Raw genomic sequence first — 19,436 nt, forward strand, 5'->3', positions numbered from 1 at the left:
GGCGGCCCTGTACATGAATTATGTCTGCCACAAGCGTTGACCCTCAGGTAAGTGGCGAAGCGAGGCGCAGGGCCTGCCTCCTCCCCAGCCGGGGGCGGGGGGTTTCCCTCGCAGGCCGGTGCCTGCCTCTGGCCCGGGAGAGGCTTTTTCCTCACCCTCCCAGCTTCTTTAGAGCTTAACCTTTCTCGTTAACTTCTCCCGTGGGCACGATACGTTCCCGCTGCCTCTCGAGAGCCGTGGCCATTTCTAAGGAAGGCCAGTGCTGAACGATACGTGAAACATAACCCTCAACCGCAGTTCAAATAAGACCCAATAAGTTCTTAGCCATTTTAATGAGCTTCTTACCCTTCCTCAAAAGCTATGTGTTTTGCAGTGACAGTAAAAGCGTTTTTCTAAAATTAACTTTTTTATTTCCCTCCTTTTTTTTTTCCTTTTACCCCATCATGTGCCATGGCTTCCCAGAGACCGAAAGGACAGGATAATAAAGGTGAGAATCATGATGAGATCTGGTCGTTTAAATTGTTACTGTAACAGATTAATTATTGCAGGTACCTGTGAGTGAGCAGAAAGGTATTGCTCTTAGTCCCTGTGGGTAACATTTGGAACAAAGGAAGTTGTGCTTTGTTTGAAAAATAACATAAACTGTTATGAGTACAGGCTTGCTTGCATCCCACTTAATGCTACTGAGTTTATAGTGGGAAGGATTAGGTGTTAGTACTAAACATAACAATGCTCTTAATTTTCTTAAAATAAAGCAGATTTCTACATAAAGTCATGAGGATATGCCTGTTCAATATATATTTTTACATACTTTTGCATAGTCTCTTCCTGCCATATGAATACAATTGTGTTACTAGTCTGCTGTTGACTGATGTATGTACTAGCTGCCATATATAAGCCTACAAACACAATTATTTAAAGAATTTTAAATAAAAAATAGTTAATTTCTGATGAGATAATAAGCTCTTTATGATAATGCCCATGCTTCATTTGAAATTAAATTTAATAACCAATCATCTCAGAAAATAGCTTGATTATTACTGTGATTGCTAATAAGTGTGTAACTGTTTAGGCTTAGAAACTAGCAATATTCAACTCATAACTGCTTTTTAATATATCTAACTGGCCTTAAAAATCCAGCTACTTCAGTTACAGAAAGTTTGATGCTATTTCCTATGTTTGTAAATACTCTTTTACCTCTGCACTCCCTGACAAACTTTGCAGAAGTGTTCTGGTGAATTCCCAAACTTGTTTGCTAAACATCCTATTTGGTCTAGTGTTACTTTTAGTTTAGTTTAGCTGCTCTGTGACGTAGTTGCTTTATTTGCCTATCACATAGTGTGTTTGACCTTGTTTTCTTAAATTTAAAGCAAAAAATGAACTTATCTGAAATGACCTAATAACAGGTTTGGTTTTGTATATCTTTCAGTAATGGGCTTTGAATGCTTTTCACGCATTAATTTATGCTTAAGTAGGTTTTGACTATGGCAGAAATGTCTGTTTTACAAATGAGAAAGTTGAGACTTAAATTTTTCTGAAAATGTCAGGATATCAAGGTACATAGCAGTCATTATTTCATAGTTAAATGTAACCTCACCTCATCTTGTTTTAGCCAACTTAACTTAAACAGTGAATAACTCATGCTGGAAGAACTCCGAATTAGTTTCGGACCAGAACATTAGATGTTGTTTCCCAATATTTGTCACCAAATTCTTGTCAATATTTTTTTTTTTGTTCAGAGTTAATTTATGAACTGTCTGTTAACTCTCAACTGCAGAATTTTATTTTTTTTAATGGACTCGAATTTAGTTTTATAAGCAGTAATACAAATTGAAACGCCTTGGAGGGAAAAATACTGTTCCTTGGTCTCTCTATGAGTCTTCATGCTGTGAAGAAGACAGACAGCTTTTCATAAAATAACATAGGGTGGAACTCTTTACCAAAACACTACTAAGCAGTATTATAATATGTTGTAACCTTTTTCTTCTAGTGCAAAATGGTTCATTACATCAGAAGGATACAGTTCATGACAACGATTTTGAACCTTACCTTTCTGGGCAGTCAAATCAGGTTAGTGTATTTTTAACTTAGGTTTTTTTCTTAGGCATGCTGTTGGCACTCAATTCATAGGATTGTGTTGAGGGAGCAAATTCCTTAAATAGAAATGGAAAAAGAAATGACTAGCATATTGTGTTACTTGGTAATACAACTAGCATTTGTGCTCAGAAAGCTAATATTACTCTGCATATCCAGATGGCCACAAGTGAAAATGAAGTTAATGCTCCAACTAGTGTCTGCTGATTGCTCCTCAAATTGCAGGTTATTGATACGGTTGGACTGTGACAGACTATTTGATCTTACAGTTCTTTGATAGATGAGTTGCATGTGGGAATCTGAAGGTTCTGCTTTTGGGCTCTCCTGATTTGTGTAATTTGTATAATCTTAGAAATCAGTGTAGTTGAAATATGGTTTCAGTGCTTTTTAGATACCTTGTAGAGTTGTCTCACTTTCTTTTTACACTTCAGCAAATATTTGTTCTTTCATGTCCTCTGAAATATCTTAAGAATTAAAAATGTGTTATTTTAAGAGTAAGGCACTGTAATATAAACTCTCAGTATAATCTAGTTCACTATAATGTATGTTAAATCAACATCTATGACTTAAATAGCATTATAATTGAAAATATCTTCTAATTGAAATAATTTTTGACTTAACATTCAAACCTTTAAAGTGAACAAAATGTATAGAAACTGGAGATACAAAAAGTTTTCTTTCACAAAAATAAAATACCATTTCAGAGAGAGGTGTGTACCAGAGGTATATCATCATTTCTTGGCAGAAAGGCTAAGTGTTATGTTTTAAAAGGGAAATTTATAATTCAGCCTGAAGCTGATAGATGCCAGAGTTAATATTGGTGACATCACTGAACTTGCTTGCAAAAGAAGATTATTCTAATGCCAAAAAAAAAAAAAAAGCATATAATGTGCTGTTCTGTTTTGTTTGTGGAAATTGTGATTTAATCTTGAACATGAACACTACAGCAAACGGCATCAGTTGATGTACTGTGTATTGGTTATCTTCAGGGTGTATTAACTGTTTTTGCTAGGGCAGTCAAATGGAACTGTGTTACGAGTTTGTTTTGGATCATAGCAGCTTTCGGGAAGGGTGCAAACTTAGCACAATGTAGATGTACTTGAGCTCATTTCCATCCTGAAAGCAATCAAGACACACCAGTGTGGAAGTCAGGACAAGTGTACATATGACAATGTGAATTCTCTTCTGAGCTCTGCACTGTGTGGTTTCTGGCTCCTGAGCTAAGCTTCATAGTCCTTGGCAGCATAGACGTGTTCTCCAGACTTATTCAAAGTTAAAATGATTTAATGGGAAACATTCCTTCTTCTCTGGAATAAATGTACTCTATCAGGTATAAAAACAGGAAATTTGTGGGGGGAAAAAGGAAATGAAATTTTCTTTTTTAATGCAAAAGTAGTTTTGAAAGGCATTGAGGTTTTTGCCTTTCTCTAATTTTTTGGAATTCCACTTCGTCACATTTATGGGTAATTTTTAATTGCTTAAAATCAAGATACGTTTTTCTAATGTGAAATATACTGAACATTAAACTTCACATAGAAAAAAAGTAGAACTGTCTGTTATAGTTTAATTCTAAGAAATTTGTCTTGGCTGTCAACAAGCCCAATTATAAGATTAAATGGAAAAATTGCTATGACTACTAGAATTTCCGTAAGTTTTTTTGCATGAAAGTGTTGCTTCATTAACAGATTTATTTATGCTGTAGTAAGAAATTGGTGTGTTACAAGAAACAATTGTGTAGGTCGTCTAACAATTTTAAGTGGAAAGTGACAGTAGCATTAATTAGGACTGTGAGATTTTGTACTGAAGACAACCATGTTCCTGAACAAAGCCTTATTATCTAACTATTCAGACTTATTCAGCCCTTTAAAATTCTGTAGAAATATAAGTGACTTACAAAAAAAGATTTGAAACTGACTGGATATACAAACAACCCCTAAGAAATTTAAAAAATACATAACACAACCAAAACCCCAGCTGACACAACAATATATTTGACATCAAAGATCAAATGTAGCTTGGTAATATTGTGTTAATTTCATCTTTTAAAAATACAAATTAGTCTTTAAAATTAGTATTGAGTATGTTATGTAATCAAATAAAATATGTCTTCCCTCTTTCTGTTGAAAACAGCTCCTGAGTAGCGGGGATGCCTTTTCTTTCCATAAGGGTTCTAGTATCCAAGTAGCAGTAGCTAATACAGATCAAATTTGAGACGTGATAGCGTTTTGTTATAAAGCATCCTAAAAGTACTTTGAGGTGCAAAGGGAACTGAATGAAGTAGAGTATTCATATACAAAGTTAAAGCAAGAAAGGCATCCCCCTTGTAATGTCATCCAGAACCAAAAGTTTATTCATAAGGAACAGGCAACTAATAGCAAGTAGCATACTTAAGGAAGAAGGCTTCCCTTCCTAATTACAGAATGGTTGGGTCTTGGGTTGGGTTTTTTAATTTAAAAATACAGAAGGGTGCAGAAAAGTCAAGGGTAAGTTCATTGAAATAAATGTACTGCTGTTGCAGTGAAGAACTTCTGTCAGGGTTCCTTTTACACACTTTGGCATACAGCCAGTCAAAATAGATTGGATGTTTTGTAAGGATATCTGCTGAAACTTTCCTCTAATCTTTTTAGAATCCTTGTGGAAACTTTACAGGCTGTGTGACAGGGGGTAACAGTCTCGGGAATTGTCCAGAATCTTTTAGCAGAAATATACCAGGACAAAACACCTACTTTCTCTAGGCTTATTCTTTTTGGTCTTAATAAATTCTAGATCTGTAGAATATATGAACATGAGCATCTCTGAAGAACTATTTGTGTCTCCTCCCTTTCATCTGCATCTGTTTTTACATTTTCTTAATATTAACACTTTAAGATATAACACATAGCAATCTCAAATCTCTTTCAGAAAAATGGTGTTTTCCTGTGCTAAATATTGATGATTTTAGCTTGGGAGTCTCAGAAAATTAAAGGCATTTTAGGGCATCCTCTCATAAGGAAGGTGGATTGCATACCTCTTGTTAATGACAGAATTTGCATGTAAATAAAGGCAGCACAAACAGTGGCAGAGATTATTTATTTTGAATCAATAACCCTGGATTTAGGCTATTTTTAAATCTTGGAAGTGGTTGCAGTACTGTATGTAAGTCTTGGGCATTTTAGAGTATCATTCTGTATGTGGAAAGTAAGCATATTGAATTACTCTGGGCTGTCATGCAACAGAGTCATTGAAAAATGAGCAGTAAAAATTACTCTGTATCAGTTGACTATTATGCTTATCTTCAGCAAGGTGATGTGTGGTTTTTTTCCTTCATTTTTTGAATGAGCTGAGAAATAACCTGATTTTTTGAAAAATTACTGAAGTTCTAGTGCTGTTTTGCTGATTTTGATGATTTTTTTTTTTTACCAAGTTTGAAGTCTTGACGTTTGAAAGAAATTTTAGTTCCTCTTCTTAAAATAATCTTTCTCCATGAGTAAGGAAAGGCTAACTACTGTTTGACTCATTAACAGGAGATGTTGACCTTCCCTCCCCCTCACTGGTCATTACAGTTAGTGTGTCAGTTTGGAAGGTCTCCGATATGCTTCAAGTTTATTTAAAGAGGAATAAAACCTATTTTTGAACATTCTGTTTTTATTCTCTTGCATTGTTGAGTATGATAAACATATGGAATGCTTCAACATCAGGTGTCAGCAGAAAATTTAGAGTAGAAGGAAAGGCTTCTCTGCTTGGTCTAAGAAGCAGTTGAGAGGGGGGAAAAGCTAGAATTTCAGAAGAGATTCTACTGGTTTATAATGGGTCAGTCTCTTATTTCATAGAGTGGAAAAGATGGTCCATTTGGAAGGACAGTCAGAAACAGTCTTGCACATTTGTAACTGAGGGAGGAAGAGACTTTTGCGAAAGGCTGAATAGGGTCTTTCCCAAACAGTTTGGATGGGATCTATTATGCGCCATATTTGCATATACTTGTCTGTAGTATACTGATCACTTTAATTTCAGTCTCTAGTTGTTAGGTCTGCTGACAGCAAACTTGGCATGTTTCTTAGCCTGTGATCTCACTGTGATCCTGTCTATGTCAGGAGTAGCCTTTGCATGTTTTACCACTTCAGGTATGTTTTTGCTTGTCAGGGACTGTTGGCCCCTGAAAACGGTTCCATAATGAGGGCTGTAATCATTTTTTCTGTTATGTACTGTCATATTAAATTAGTTTAATCTAAAACTTCTCCCATGTAGCTATCTAGAAATGCTAAATATCCTTAGTGCTGTGAGACACAAAATATGTAAGTTCCTTGAAATATTTGTGTGTATTGGTAGATTAAGTAATTCTAGAAGAAGCCACTAAATACCCTTACTAATGTAACTAAGTCTACATGGTCTCAAAATCTCAAGTACTAACATCATTGTGAGCCAGTAGTCCTAGGGCGTATTACAAAAGCTGAGATTCAGGGCTAAAATGCAGTATCGTTTTTGGAGTGTGAACTAAGATGTGTAATTAAAAATTAAATTACCTTACCTCTGTTCTTTTCTATTTGGTGATGGCTATTTGGTGTTGTGGCTATTTATAAATGAAGGGGGTTTTTATATCTGAAGTTACTTTTTTTTCCTTTAACAGAACAGTAGCTATCCATCAATGACTGATCCTTATCTGTCCAGTTATTATCCACCATCTATTGGGTTCCCCTATTCTCTCAGTGAAGCACCGTGGTCTACAGGAGGAGATCCTCCTATCCCGTATCTTACCACCTATGGACAGCTCAGTAATGGAGATCATCATTTTATGCACGATGCTGTTTTTGGACAGCCTGGGGGTCTGGGAAATAATATCTATCAACACCGGTTTAACTTTTTCCCTGAAAATCCTGCCTTCTCAGCTTGGGGAACAAGCGGATCCCAAGGACAGCAGACTCAAAGTTCAGCATATGGGAGCAGTTACAGCTACCCGCCTAGTTCACTGGGTGGTACCATTGTGGATGGACAAACAGGATTTCATAATGATACGTTAAATAAAGCTCCTGGAATGAACAGCATTGAACAGGGAATGGTTGGACTTAAGATTGGTGGAGATGTTACAACTTCGGCGGTGAAAACAGTAGGTTCTGTTGTCAACAGTGCTGGGATGACAGGTGCCCTCTCTGGTAATGGTGGATCTAATGTGAACTTGCCAGTATCCAAACCAACCTCTTGGGCAGCTATTGCTAGCAAGCCTGCAAAACCACAGCCTAAAATGAAAACAAAAACTGGACCTGTAATCGGTGGAGCATTGCCTCCTCCACCTATAAAGCATAATATGGACATAGGTACTTGGGACAATAAGGGTCCTGTGGCAAAAGTTCCTGCTCCCCAACAGATACCTTCTCCTCAGTCTGTTCCACAGCCGCAGCAACAAATTGTTCAGCCTGTTCCAACTCAACCTTCTCCATTGACTCAGCCGCAGTATCAGACCCCTCAGCAGCCGCCCCAAAATCGCTGGGTAGCTCCTCGCAACAGAAATGCAGCTTTTGGCCAAAGTGGAGGAACTGTTAATGACAGCAATTCAGCTGGCAGTACCCAGCCTAACCCTGTTCCAAGTGGCGAGTCCCATCCTGTTCTTGAAAAACTGAAAGCTGCTCACAGCTATAACCCTAAAGATTTTGAATGGAACCTTAAAAATGGACGCGTGTTCATAATAAAGAGCTATTCCGAGGATGATATTCATCGTTCCATTAAGTACTCTATTTGGTGTAGTACGGAACATGGCAACAAACGCCTGGACAGTGCTTTTCGGTCCATGAATAGCAAGGGTCCAGTCTACTTGCTATTCAGTGTTAATGGCAGTGGACACTTCTGTGGAGTAGCAGAGATGAAATCACCTGTGGACTATGGCACCAGTGCAGGTGTCTGGTCTCAGGACAAGTGGAAGGGGAAATTTGATGTCAAGTGGATCTTTGTGAAGGATGTGCCCAACAACCAGCTCCGACACATCAGGCTGGAGAACAATGACAACAAACCTGTTACAAACTCCCGTGATACACAGGAGGTGCCCTTAGAAAAAGCAAAACAAGTGCTTAAAATTATTGCTACTTACAAGCACACGACCTCCATCTTTGATGACTTTTCTCATTATGAAAAGCGCCAAGAAGAGGAGGAGGTGGTGCGGAAGGTAAACTTATTAAAAAATTTATTTTATACACAGATATGGGGAAAATGAAATGTGAAGGCTGCTATGGTGGAAAAAATGTAAGTAGGAATTCAAAATGTTTTTAATACATCTCAACTTGATGGTTTTGTGTATGTTTAACAACACAAAAAACAAACTGATGCTTATTTGTCTGTGACAGTTTCAAAGCAGAAAGCTAAATGGTAATGCAGGTAAAAGACATTATGTCCAGGGTTTTTTTGAGTTTGATATATTTTTTTATCTTAAAATGGCTAACAAACTAGAAAATAGTTTCTGTTTCAGAATTGGATTCTGCCAATGATTGCCACTTAAGTTTTTTGCCTTTATAAATGTGAGGTGTGTTAACAGTGTTTGACTGGAGCTGTGCTGTTAAAACTGATATCTGTGTTGGCATTTGAAATTTGTACATCACTGTTAAGAGCCAGAAGCCTGGTCTTGTTTAGCTGATCTCTCTGGAAAAGAAAGAGCTGCGTAAAATTGCTGGAATAGTGCTAGAAAGATTGCGTATCTGCTGCTGAAGTCACATGTATTATTATTTGGGTAAATAAAGGTTTTCAGTTCCCAGGTCTAATCTGTCTACTAATTCTTGAAAAGTTTTGAGTCAAGTTGTAGTAAAAGAAATTTGGGCAGTAACATGCTTTCATGGCTCTTAGTCTACTGCAGGAGACATCTGTCCCTATCCATCCCATGGTCTCTGTTTCAAGAATGCCTTTCTCTAATTAGGCAGTCTAGAAGTAATGGACTGACAAAATAATAGATGTTGGGATGTGTTGTTACTAGCTAAGTAACACCTAAAGTGGCTTGATATTAATAGTGTTTCACAGACTTTTTTGTATAGCATTTCAAATATTTACTCAATAGGCTAGTTTAGTGCAAAACGTTTTTGAAGCAAAGACTTAATGTGTGTTTCTGGAGCTTAAATTGAAGTTGCCATTTTAAAGGTTTTACTGCCATTTAAAAGTGCGGATAAAATTTCTTTAAACTGTCTTCATAGAATGTACCCTTAAATTATGAGAGAAAAGGAGGTCAGTGTCTTAAGAACTTTTTAGCTCAGCTTTTCCTAGCCGTCAGATGAGTTGTGCATAGCATAACTCAACACAGCAGGGAAGGAGAGCTTAAGATTTGAAGTTTTTCTTGTGTGGTCCCTGTGGGGTTCCACAGGCTAAAACCTTAAAAGCCTGCACTTTAACACTTCATTCCTTCAGCAGACAATTAACAATTCAATATTTAATGCAACCTGTATCCTGAAGAGAGGTGTTTCCTTATGTAGGAGAGAATCTTGAATAAGTCAAAAGGCCTGGGTTCCTTTGTCCAGTGTATGGGGTGTGATTGTTTTGGTTTTTTAATGCTGAGTATCCCTGTGATTTGCTGCCAAGTCTGGAGGGGAGAATAATGAGTGTTGAAGGAGTGAGAGTACCAGGAAAGTGCTGGGAGATCTAGTCGTCTTGAACAGTTAACTTACTGGCCTGAGGAAGATCCAGATGGCTGTGTACTGAACGCCAAACTTCCTTTGCTTCGTAGTAGCTTGAGCGGCTGATGTTCAACCATTGGGCTGATCCAGCTTTGGCTTGTTACAACATACACAGCTATTTCCCACTTTCAGTTCAAGTGCTGATACAGTATTTTTACCCAGGTCACTGCTTTAGATGACTTTTTCAAAATAATGCTTTTTTTTTTTCTGCCTTATTTAAAATTGAGGCTCTAGCTTGTATGATGCATTCAGAAAACAAACTCTGAAGTCTAATTTAACATTTCTTAGATTCCTCCAAATAGCTTAGAAAATAGGACAGTATACAGACAATTGAAGTACACTGGAGAAGATAATAGTGCTGGAAAGGTAAAGCAGATAACAGCGAGGGAATGAAAAATAAGATACTGCTTGTCAAGTTGTATTCTATAAAACTGTTGTCTGGAAAGTTAGTATTTTCTGCTTCATTGACTAAATTAATCTTAGAAGTACAACTGATTTACTAGAAGAGTTTCTCTGCAGGATATGCACACGCTTAAACTTTATGGTTGAGAAGCTCGTGCTGTTGAAGTTGAAACCTTCCTACTAGGCTAGTTAACCTTCCTATGACGATACTTTTTGAAGAATCTTAAGGTATCTTAGGACCTAATTGACGTTTTCAGATGGTTGTTTGTATACGTGCCATCTTAAATGGTTTTCAAGTTGTTACGGGTTTTGTTTATTATACTCTGTTTAGCAGTAAAATTACTTGTTGAAATTTTGTGCTTCCATTTCACCACTATTGTGATTATAAAGGGCCAGAATTCATAAAAATCTACATATGGAGGGCTTGAATGCTTTAACTTCATTTATACACAAATATTTAGTAGGGAAGAATAACTTCATGTAATCTATACAATGCAAGCCCCTAGCATTTCTTTCGATGGTTACAGTTTGCTGCTAGCCAGTGTTTGAGGAAGCTCCAGTGTGTGCGTTCTGAGTTTAACGGATCTAGGAACCTCTGTGTTAACACCAAATCATCAAATGTGGATTAGGCAGGTATAATGCTGGATGAAACTCGCTGAAGTGCCAAAAATTCATCAGTGTTACCAGCATTGCTTAAGGACTGTATCATCATCTAGAATTGAGGGAAGATTTGTTCATGCTGGGATGTAAGTCAACTTTTGATTTGTCATAGTAATAAACTATATAAGCCCAGTCTGATGACCCAGAACCTGGGAAAGGAGTAATAGAAGGATATGGGTGTCTGGAATGAAATAGCAAGAAAGTGAATGACATGAAATCTCTCCTGACCCTCCTAGCATTTCTCAGTCAGTGTCCACAGAGAGAGCAACTTCTGTGATCAAAGCTCATGCTCTTAAAATGTAAAAAAGTTGCAACATGTGTGAGAGGAATTCTTTAAAAAGAAAATGCAGTATAATGTGGCATTAATTATTAACACTCCCTAGAAACATGCTTGCATAGTCTTAATAAAACTGACTTCTGAAGTTAAAAAGCTTGTAAAGATAAACGTATTTCAGATTTTGGTATTTTTATTTGCATCTCGTGGTAGGATGGATGGGTTGATCTACTGTCAGCACTTTGTCTTCATAGATCTGTATTTAACTAGGTGGTCACAGTTATCGTACTGGACTGCTCTGCTGTCTCCTGTAGTCTGTGTCAAGGCACTTAGCTAGTCCAAGGGCTACACCTTGGTGTTGTGCTGGAGGAGCTGAGTAGTCTTATCTCGGAAAGCTCCTGAATCACCAAGCTTACAGTTTCTCCTTTTGGGTGATTAAGTATTGCAAAGCGTTAGCTAGTGCATGTTGGCACTTAGAAATACTCCTTTTCTTCTAGCATTCTGCATTTCCTTTCAGTATGCTTTCTGAAAACATTCATTGATGCAGAACTTTTAAGGATGGAATATTGTCTGTCCTCCAAAACTAGTTAAAAAATGTTTCTATTTTAAGATTAATACTAATTGTGTTTCTTGATATAAAGATAACAGTTGTATCTCTGTCAGAAGATGAATGCTTTCATCCCACTGACAAAGTTTAGTAGGAAGGCTGAGAGCTACTTCAGACTGAGGTGAAGGGAACAGAATTTTGAGAGGGATAAGCGTCTCCAAAATGGAAGCTTCTGCAGGTTTTGTGAAAACCTGTTTTTCCTGTGCCTAAAGACTATACATATTAATGTCATGAAGGAGAAGTACGCAACAGGAGCTCCCCTGTGAGGTACTGGAGAAGAGAAACTATGATAGCTCTGGATGGATCTTCAGAAGCAAAATGAACAAAGCTTTGTTAGGTGCTTATAAAACTGCTTGTTCTTGCTTGCAGTAGTGATAAATAGCAGTAAGGAGGAGACTTTGAGATTTAAAGCTTCTAAAAAGTAGCCTGCTTGAGAGCACAAAGAATTGTTGCATCAGTTTCCTCCCTGTCAGCTTATATGGTTTCAGGCACTTTTAAAAAGGAAGACTTGGATTAGCCCCTGAGAGAGAAAGCAAGAAGCAAGGAAGGAGGAACAATAACTTGCACAGTAAATATCACTTTTTACTGAATTATAAAGCCTGAGGTGAGTCTCTGAATGCCATGAGCATAGTTTCTAGGTACCAGGTAGAAGTTTCAAGTGCTAACCTGTCTTCTATTTGTGTGGGACTAGTCCATGAGAATGGAAGACTTTGTTGTTTAAAGGAAGTGGGATTGTGAGGATCAGTGGATGACTACGCAGAAAAGTAAAAATAAGGTGGCAATGTGAAGGAATGGGCTGATGAGCATGGTAGGGCAGGAAAGCAGAGTAAAGGGGATTTGCCACCTTATAAATGGAAATAGGGTGGAACAATTGAGTATTTCTGACGCCTTGAAAATGGGATTGATATGATTCACTTTTAGATTCTTTCTAACCACCTTTTGTTTGAAATGTCAGGCAGCCTTAAGTTCTTTTTCATTAAGAACATACAACACCTAATATGTTCTGATATTCTGCCACTAAGAAATTACTTTCATTGACAGTTCATCGTAAGTCAGCAATTAAAAGATAGGGAGAATACAGATTTTCAAAACAAATTATACCACTTTATGCAGTCTGTTTTGTTGACTTCGTAAAACAATGTAACTATACTTTACTTCTGTCTTAAATCATAGATTAAGAATTTATACTAGACTTTGTTGCTGTAATTTTATTACGGAAAGTGAAATAATATTATTCTGCCTGGAGGCAGAAATCAATATATTCCATTTAAAAAAAAATTGTCTGATTTTTATGCTGTAACCTGCTGAAGTAGCAAATACAGTCCATTACATTTATAATGTTTGGTATATTTACAAATAAGCTTTACATCACAGCAGAAACAATTTTGAGATGAATTTTGTACAGGAAGATTCCACAAAACAAGTAAAATCTGAAGACATTCGTTTAGGAGTTGACTTTTATGCTTAGGCTATTTCACAGTTTTCTTGCTTGAAGTAGAATTTGGTGCCATATTGATGCATTCAAGTACAGTACACAAAGTAGAGTCTTTACATGCCTGTTTTGCACTATACAGTGTGTTTTAAACACCGTTGGGATGAAATGGGAAACAGGAACGCTGGACCCTTTCTATGCAATCTGGATGGTGTCTTAGCTGGAAAACTGCACTGGCCTAAAGATACAGCAGCATATTTTATTCAACTTGTCTTGCTGTCTTCTGCAACTTATCCTGAAACAATTATTTAAAAAGTCCCCCCTTTTATGTTACTGCGTTGCTCAACCTGCCTGTGTAAGCTCTGTGCAGAGCCTCTGCTCTGCGTCAGCGCACAGGCATGGCTATTTGCTGCTGGGAGAGCACAAGTTAGTTAGATGAAGACTTGCAGCAATTGAGGGGTGCCTGCAGGTATCCCATAATTACCTTTATCTGTTTTCAGTATTTGTGGTTAGGAGGAAGTTTTGAGAGAGACTTCAGAGCCCTGCTGGCTTCGGTACTAGAATGCTTTTAGAAGTTCTTGGGTTGTTCAGCTGAGCCCTGCTGGTTTTTACCAGACCATGCAAAAAGCACATAACTTTTCTTCCACCTGATGATGTTTTTTTTTTTTTTGTTCCCCCCCGCTCCCTCCCCCTTGTCAAGTATTTCACAGTGCCTCCCTTGAACAGATAGGAAGAATTAGGAAGAGAATTTCTAGAGAGCTCAAATCCCACTTTTATTGAATGTGACTAAACTCCAAAGTCACTCCATTTGAAGTGCTTCAAAATTATGCTGCTTCTGTGGAGTTCACTAATCTACCATCTCCTTTCTGCTGGTGTTGGTTGTGCTATTACTGCAGTAACTAGGATAATCTGGGAAGTAGAATATTGCGGGTCCTGTTTCTGCTAGAAATGTTGATATTCCATCCCTTTCTTACTGTAACTTTATCTGCTGTCAGGTTGAAGTGACTGTACAGGTATTTGTTCAGCTGTCCTACCTGAAGCTGTGCTTAATTTAAGTTATCAGGTCCTGGGGCTTGCAAGGTATATACAATATATTTATAAAATGTACCAGCAATGTTTTAACAAGGTGTATAATTGGGATCACATTAGTGCTGTTATACCACTGAAAACTTTTTGCTTGTTCATTTGCCTGAAATCTGTCGTAACTTTTAACTTTTTTTCTCTTTGCAGGAACGTCAGAATCGCAACAAACAATAAGAATAAACATATACAGTTTGATATATATACTAGAACTGATATTAAATTCGACTATGAGAAACAAAATTTAAGTATACTGGTGCTGTATCCTGGCATCAGGACAACCTAAAGCTTTCAGCTCCAATGTATCTTCTCGTGCAGGGGAAATTTAAGTTGTCGCATCTTTAAGTACATTGTAGTTTATTTTTGCCCAGGTGGATCTGCATTAATTTGTATCTTTTTTTCTATGTAAAATTCTGTAGAAATCATTAATAAAGGTGTGTCTGTTTTTTATTTTTTTAAGTTGGTAAACAGTTATATTACCCTAATGTGGACCTATACATGAGCATACTAAAGTGTCAGTGCTTCCCAAAGACTTTATTTTGGCACAAATTATGTTCCTAGCCAGATTATGGAGAATACATGACAAATCTTCCATTATCCTCCTCCCAAGCCCTTTTTCTTCATCGCGGAAGTAAGAAACCATGCATTGATTTTTGTCATCTAAAAAGTTTTTTTAAGATACTTCAGAATTTTGAAATGAAAAAACTAAATTTCTGATCACTCTGTGCAGCTGCTCTGCCTCTTTATTTATCTGTACAATTACACTTTTAGAATTGCTAATGCGCCATGTTGGTTTTTTCTGTCTAGTAGAAAAATCAAATTGTCAGTGAAATTGTTTCTCTGGAAAATATTTCCCTTTCACATTCTGTTAACCAGTGCTTCAGTGTGCATTTGTTATACCATATCCTGCCGAGAGTGAGCGAGATGCTTTCTCTCAGCCATAATTCTGCTTTATGGTTTTTGTAGCTTAATTAAATAATAATGTGATGCTATCAACATTGCAGGGGTTTTGGACAATGTGTTTAAACCTGTTTCAGCTTTCAGGTGTTATTAGTTAATTGCAGATCATTTTTAATCCTTCCCTTCATTACTCCCTCCCACCCCCCAAATCCTAATGCCATTTAAAGTTTTATACCGATAATGCTGAGCTTTAACGTAGGAACTAATAGTACGGATAATATGATGGATTATGCCTCAGATGTTTAAAATTGACAGTGTGTATGTCTAATTTTTTTCTGTTGGATGAGTAAAAAAACCTGTTTTAAGAAACTGAATTTGCTGTCATGTTTTTGTGGAGTGAGGGGACCGTCGGAGAACCTGTCACCAACTGGAGTTCCAGTTAAGCATGGAAATGGTGCTCATGTCCGCTGCTCTAGCACACTGAATCTGCACGTGTTTATTGTAGAGGATCTTTTACTATATTAGAAATCAAGTATCTTCTGAATACTATTTACTCCAAAAGGACCTCCAATTTAAATAAAGTTTAATCTGTATCATTTAGACTTGTATTTAGAACGTATAACTCTGTCTCTGGACTGTTACTGCCTGTAAGGGGTAATGGACAGCATCAGATTAACTTTTTCCTCTAGGAGAATACAAGCCTTAATAAACAATACATATTTAGCAAGTTTGATGTCATTTTCATTTTTTCCCTGCTTTCAGTTGTCTTCCTATGTTATCATTGCCCTTTATGGCAACTTGTGAAATAACTCTAATTTGAGTAGCGTTTTGATTGAGTAATTTGGATGTTTGCTAGTGGCGTGATTGATAACTGCAGAAGGGTTTTGCAGGAGACTCTGCAGAGGACATTTAAGCTGCTTTGAATGTTACCGTTCCTCAAAGGCAATACATGCGTGTACAGTGGCTGTCACTTGTACTTTGCTTTTTCCTTGTATGGTAGAGAAGCTGAAGAAAGACTTGGAAGTTGTCCTGTGGCTTTCAGGAGGCCATATTGCAGATACGGGTCACCAGGATGAGAAAAGTACTGCTTTCCACATCGAAGTAAAGCTCTGAATGGTTTCGTTTACAGCAGTTAACTGTATTTCCCAACCCTTAACTTTAGTAATTTGACTTGATACCTTTTTTTAACTGACTTTTTGAAGCAATACTGTGTTTTATGAATGTGTTACCATCTAATAAAAGCACCTGCTGTTAGTTTCAGTTACGTCAGGACACTTGCAACTGGTGATTCCAGAGCCAAAAAGAACAGCTCCATCTGGACCCTGAAGAGAGAAGTTACTTACACAACTTTTATTTCTTTCTTCAGATGTGGTGGTGGTGGGGAAAATTTATCTTTGCTGTGATATACCTATAGACTTCAGGTAAATATTTTCTGAAAAAATCGCCCCAACAAATTAAGAACTTTTAGCTGAAACCGGTTTGGCTGTATAGTTAAGAAAAATGATGATGTGTCTGAACCTGCTATCTGGCTTTTGTGGGTAGGAGAAAAAAAAATTCGTAACAGCTTCAGCATGCAGATTTCTTACAGATACTGCAGCGCTGTGGCTGGGTTGTACAGCACTATCCGAGTTAAGCGGGGAGAAAATTTAACAGCAGGGTAAAATAAGTACTTTCATAATGCCCATGTTCAGTGTTAAGACGACTGAAGTGCTGGCTGATGGTCGTTCAAATTTTCAATCAACTGTCATTTCAATTTAAAGACACGCCTCACTTTTTTTCAGTATTCAAATTACACTGGGAGGGGGAAGAAGCATTCCTCCAGTGTCTGCGGTAGGATAACTTCATGTCATAGGTCTGTTACTCTTTATTTAATCCAAGTAATAGTTCTAAAAGAACTTGCCTGTGTGCTTTTGGAATTTGTGCTTAAATTCCCTCCTTAAATGAGTTGCTGTTGTTTGCTGTTTTAAAAACCTGTGTGTGTTAGACGGTATCCCTGCTGCCTTCCGCTTTTAAGCCAAATGTAGCTGTTAGCACCAAATACCGATGGCAGAGTTAAGTGAAATGATTCTCTGGTTCAATTCCTGGTGGGTGATGGCAGCACATTGTACAGCTTTGAAGCTGTGAATGTCATTAGGGGGGAAAAAAAAAACCCTCGCATTCATTTGCAGATAGTCACACCAAAAGTGATAGTTCTGAATACTTAATCTTTATGGAGACTATGCTTGTCGCTGTGAAGGATGGTTTTAAGTGACTTGAGCTTGTAGAGAAAATGATCATGTTAAATCTACACTGAAATGTAAGGACAGAAATGGGCAGACGAAAATACAAAAAGTCATGTTCAAGATTACTGCTCTGCCGTGACACAACATACTCGTAAATTAAGGTCAGACTTTGGTTTTTACCTTACGCATTCTTGGAAGATGGAAGCAGGACATGTAAAATTTAAAATCCTAATTTTTTCTTTCCTTTTACCCTTTAAAGTACTGTTGGTATTAAAAGATGTGAGTGTTTCTTCACAAAATACTTGATTGCTGTTTGGAGAGCTTACTCAAAGATACTAGTGAGATATCAGAGGAAAAAAAGATTAGTATTTATTTCTTAGTATTAGACTGACTACAGTGCACTGGAGAGATGGACAAGTTGTGACAGAATGTGTCTTTCCTTTTCCTCTTTAATAATGAGTGATTTTATTTGGCCAGGGAAGATGCAAATTCCAGCAAATGTGGGCATTAAAAAACTTGTAGGCAAAGATATTACGAAACTATCAAAAGAAAAATTACTGTTGTAATGTTACTGCCCTTTTCTCTCTTGTACACCTGTTGAGAAAAGTAGTTGAAAGGAGCACGGGAAGCTTAGTTAAAATAGCAGATAAACACAAAAATGAAGCACAAATAATGTCTAATGGGGGAAAAGTGTGTTTTGATCTAATGCTCCTTTTCCTGGTCTCTCAGTTACTTTGAATTCTTCATGTTGAACAATCTGTTTCACTTGGAAAAAGCTCTGGCTTTTTTTGACAACAGTGCTCAGCATCTGCTCATTTTAGGAGAAAGCTGTTCGCTATTTTGGGGAAAGTGCAGGTTTTTAATTGGAATTTGTGATACAGCCCAAGAACAGTGCGAGTGTAGCTGTGGCTTTTTCTGCGATAACCACCTCAGCTGTAGCCTGCCTTGTCCACGATTCCTTTGAGAAAGAACAGCTCTTGTTCAGCTTATTTTTAGAAGTAAGGGAGTTGAGTCAAAATGTTGAAATGACTTAACTGGGGTGTGACTTGGCAGAGGGAGATTTTGGATTTCACGGGTAATGTGGTTCAGTCTGATGGACTGTTTCAGAGCTGACGTCATTCTCATGGTACTGCTTCCAGTTCACATATTGGCACTTCGACCTAATGTTAGGGTGAAGGGGATTGTCTTGTGCATGAATGTCACTGATTTCACAGCTCTCCTGTCTTCAGAAAACTTCTGTTGAAAAAAATCCTTTAAAATTGACTTGTGTATTGCATATGCAGTGCTGCATTGCATATGCAATGTGATGACAGTCTGTAATATTTTTCATTTCCTAGCAAGAGTAAAAGCAGGGCAGGGCTTTAGGAATTACAAGAACAGCTTTTGTTCCCTGCTATGATACTGGATTAATTTCCTTATTTTGTGTAGGATCATAATTTCAGGGCACCTTTGTAATCCCTTGGGAAATCCTCCATAAAAGGAATGCCAACTTGACTTCTGTATCATCTTTTTGCTTCCTGTAATGTCCCTGATCTCCCTTTTGTTCACGTTCCTGAGGTGAGTTCCTGACAGCACGAGGAAGACCTTGGAGACGTGCTTTCTTCAGCAGGCAGGACTTCACAGAACTGGCATCTACTCTGTCTTTTACTGAATCTCATTTAATTTGGAGAGTGTAGGAGGTTTTATGCCATCTGTCTGTTTATAAGTTATTCAAGAAATTATTTTTACCTGGGATGTTACCATGACAACAGACAGTTGGTAAAATCTTCACCAAATGCATGTCTGATGTTGTCCAACTGCTGCTAAATCAGTAGGATCTGGTGTTTTGCTGTGGTTTCAGTAATGAAGACAGTGTGAAAGAGGTATGAATGCTTGTTTTGCCAAATCTGCCTTCTCCAGGTATTTTTAGATTATTAATGCAATGCATTGGGCAGTAATACAATATCACGAGCAACCTTCTTCACCCACCCCCCCATCCTGTGGGCTGGGGATAGGAAGAAAGTAAATTTTATCAGTAAATGATATATCAATCTACACATATATCATTAGGGAGCTTTTTTCATTGTTTGTATCTTCTGTGTAGTCCCTCCACTGAAGTACTGCATTGCTATGTTCCCATTTACAGCGTTACTGTAAGCTGCAGCGC

At 37.5% G+C, this 19,436-nt stretch overlaps 1 protein-coding gene across 1 annotated transcript; it reads left to right on the plus strand.

Moving 5' to 3' along the window:
- YTHDF1 (YTH domain family, member 1) lies at nucleotides 1-15,795 on the plus strand. The gene is made up of 5 exons (XM_010291370.1): nucleotides 1-47; nucleotides 463-487; nucleotides 1,991-2,070; nucleotides 6,698-8,224; nucleotides 14,319-15,795. The coding sequence occupies exons 1-5, from the start codon at nucleotides 21-23 to the stop codon at nucleotides 14,343-14,345; spliced, it is 1,686 nt and encodes a 561-aa protein (XP_010289672.1). The 5' UTR covers nucleotides 1-20; the 3' UTR covers nucleotides 14,346-15,795.
- Nucleotides 15,796-19,436: the final 3,641 nt, after the last annotated feature.

This window comes from Phaethon lepturus, unplaced genomic scaffold (assembly GCF_000687285.1).
Source record: "Phaethon lepturus isolate BGI_N335 unplaced genomic scaffold, ASM68728v1 scaffold26317, whole genome shotgun sequence".
Taxonomy (NCBI): Eukaryota; Metazoa; Chordata; class Aves; order Phaethontiformes; family Phaethontidae; genus Phaethon; species Phaethon lepturus.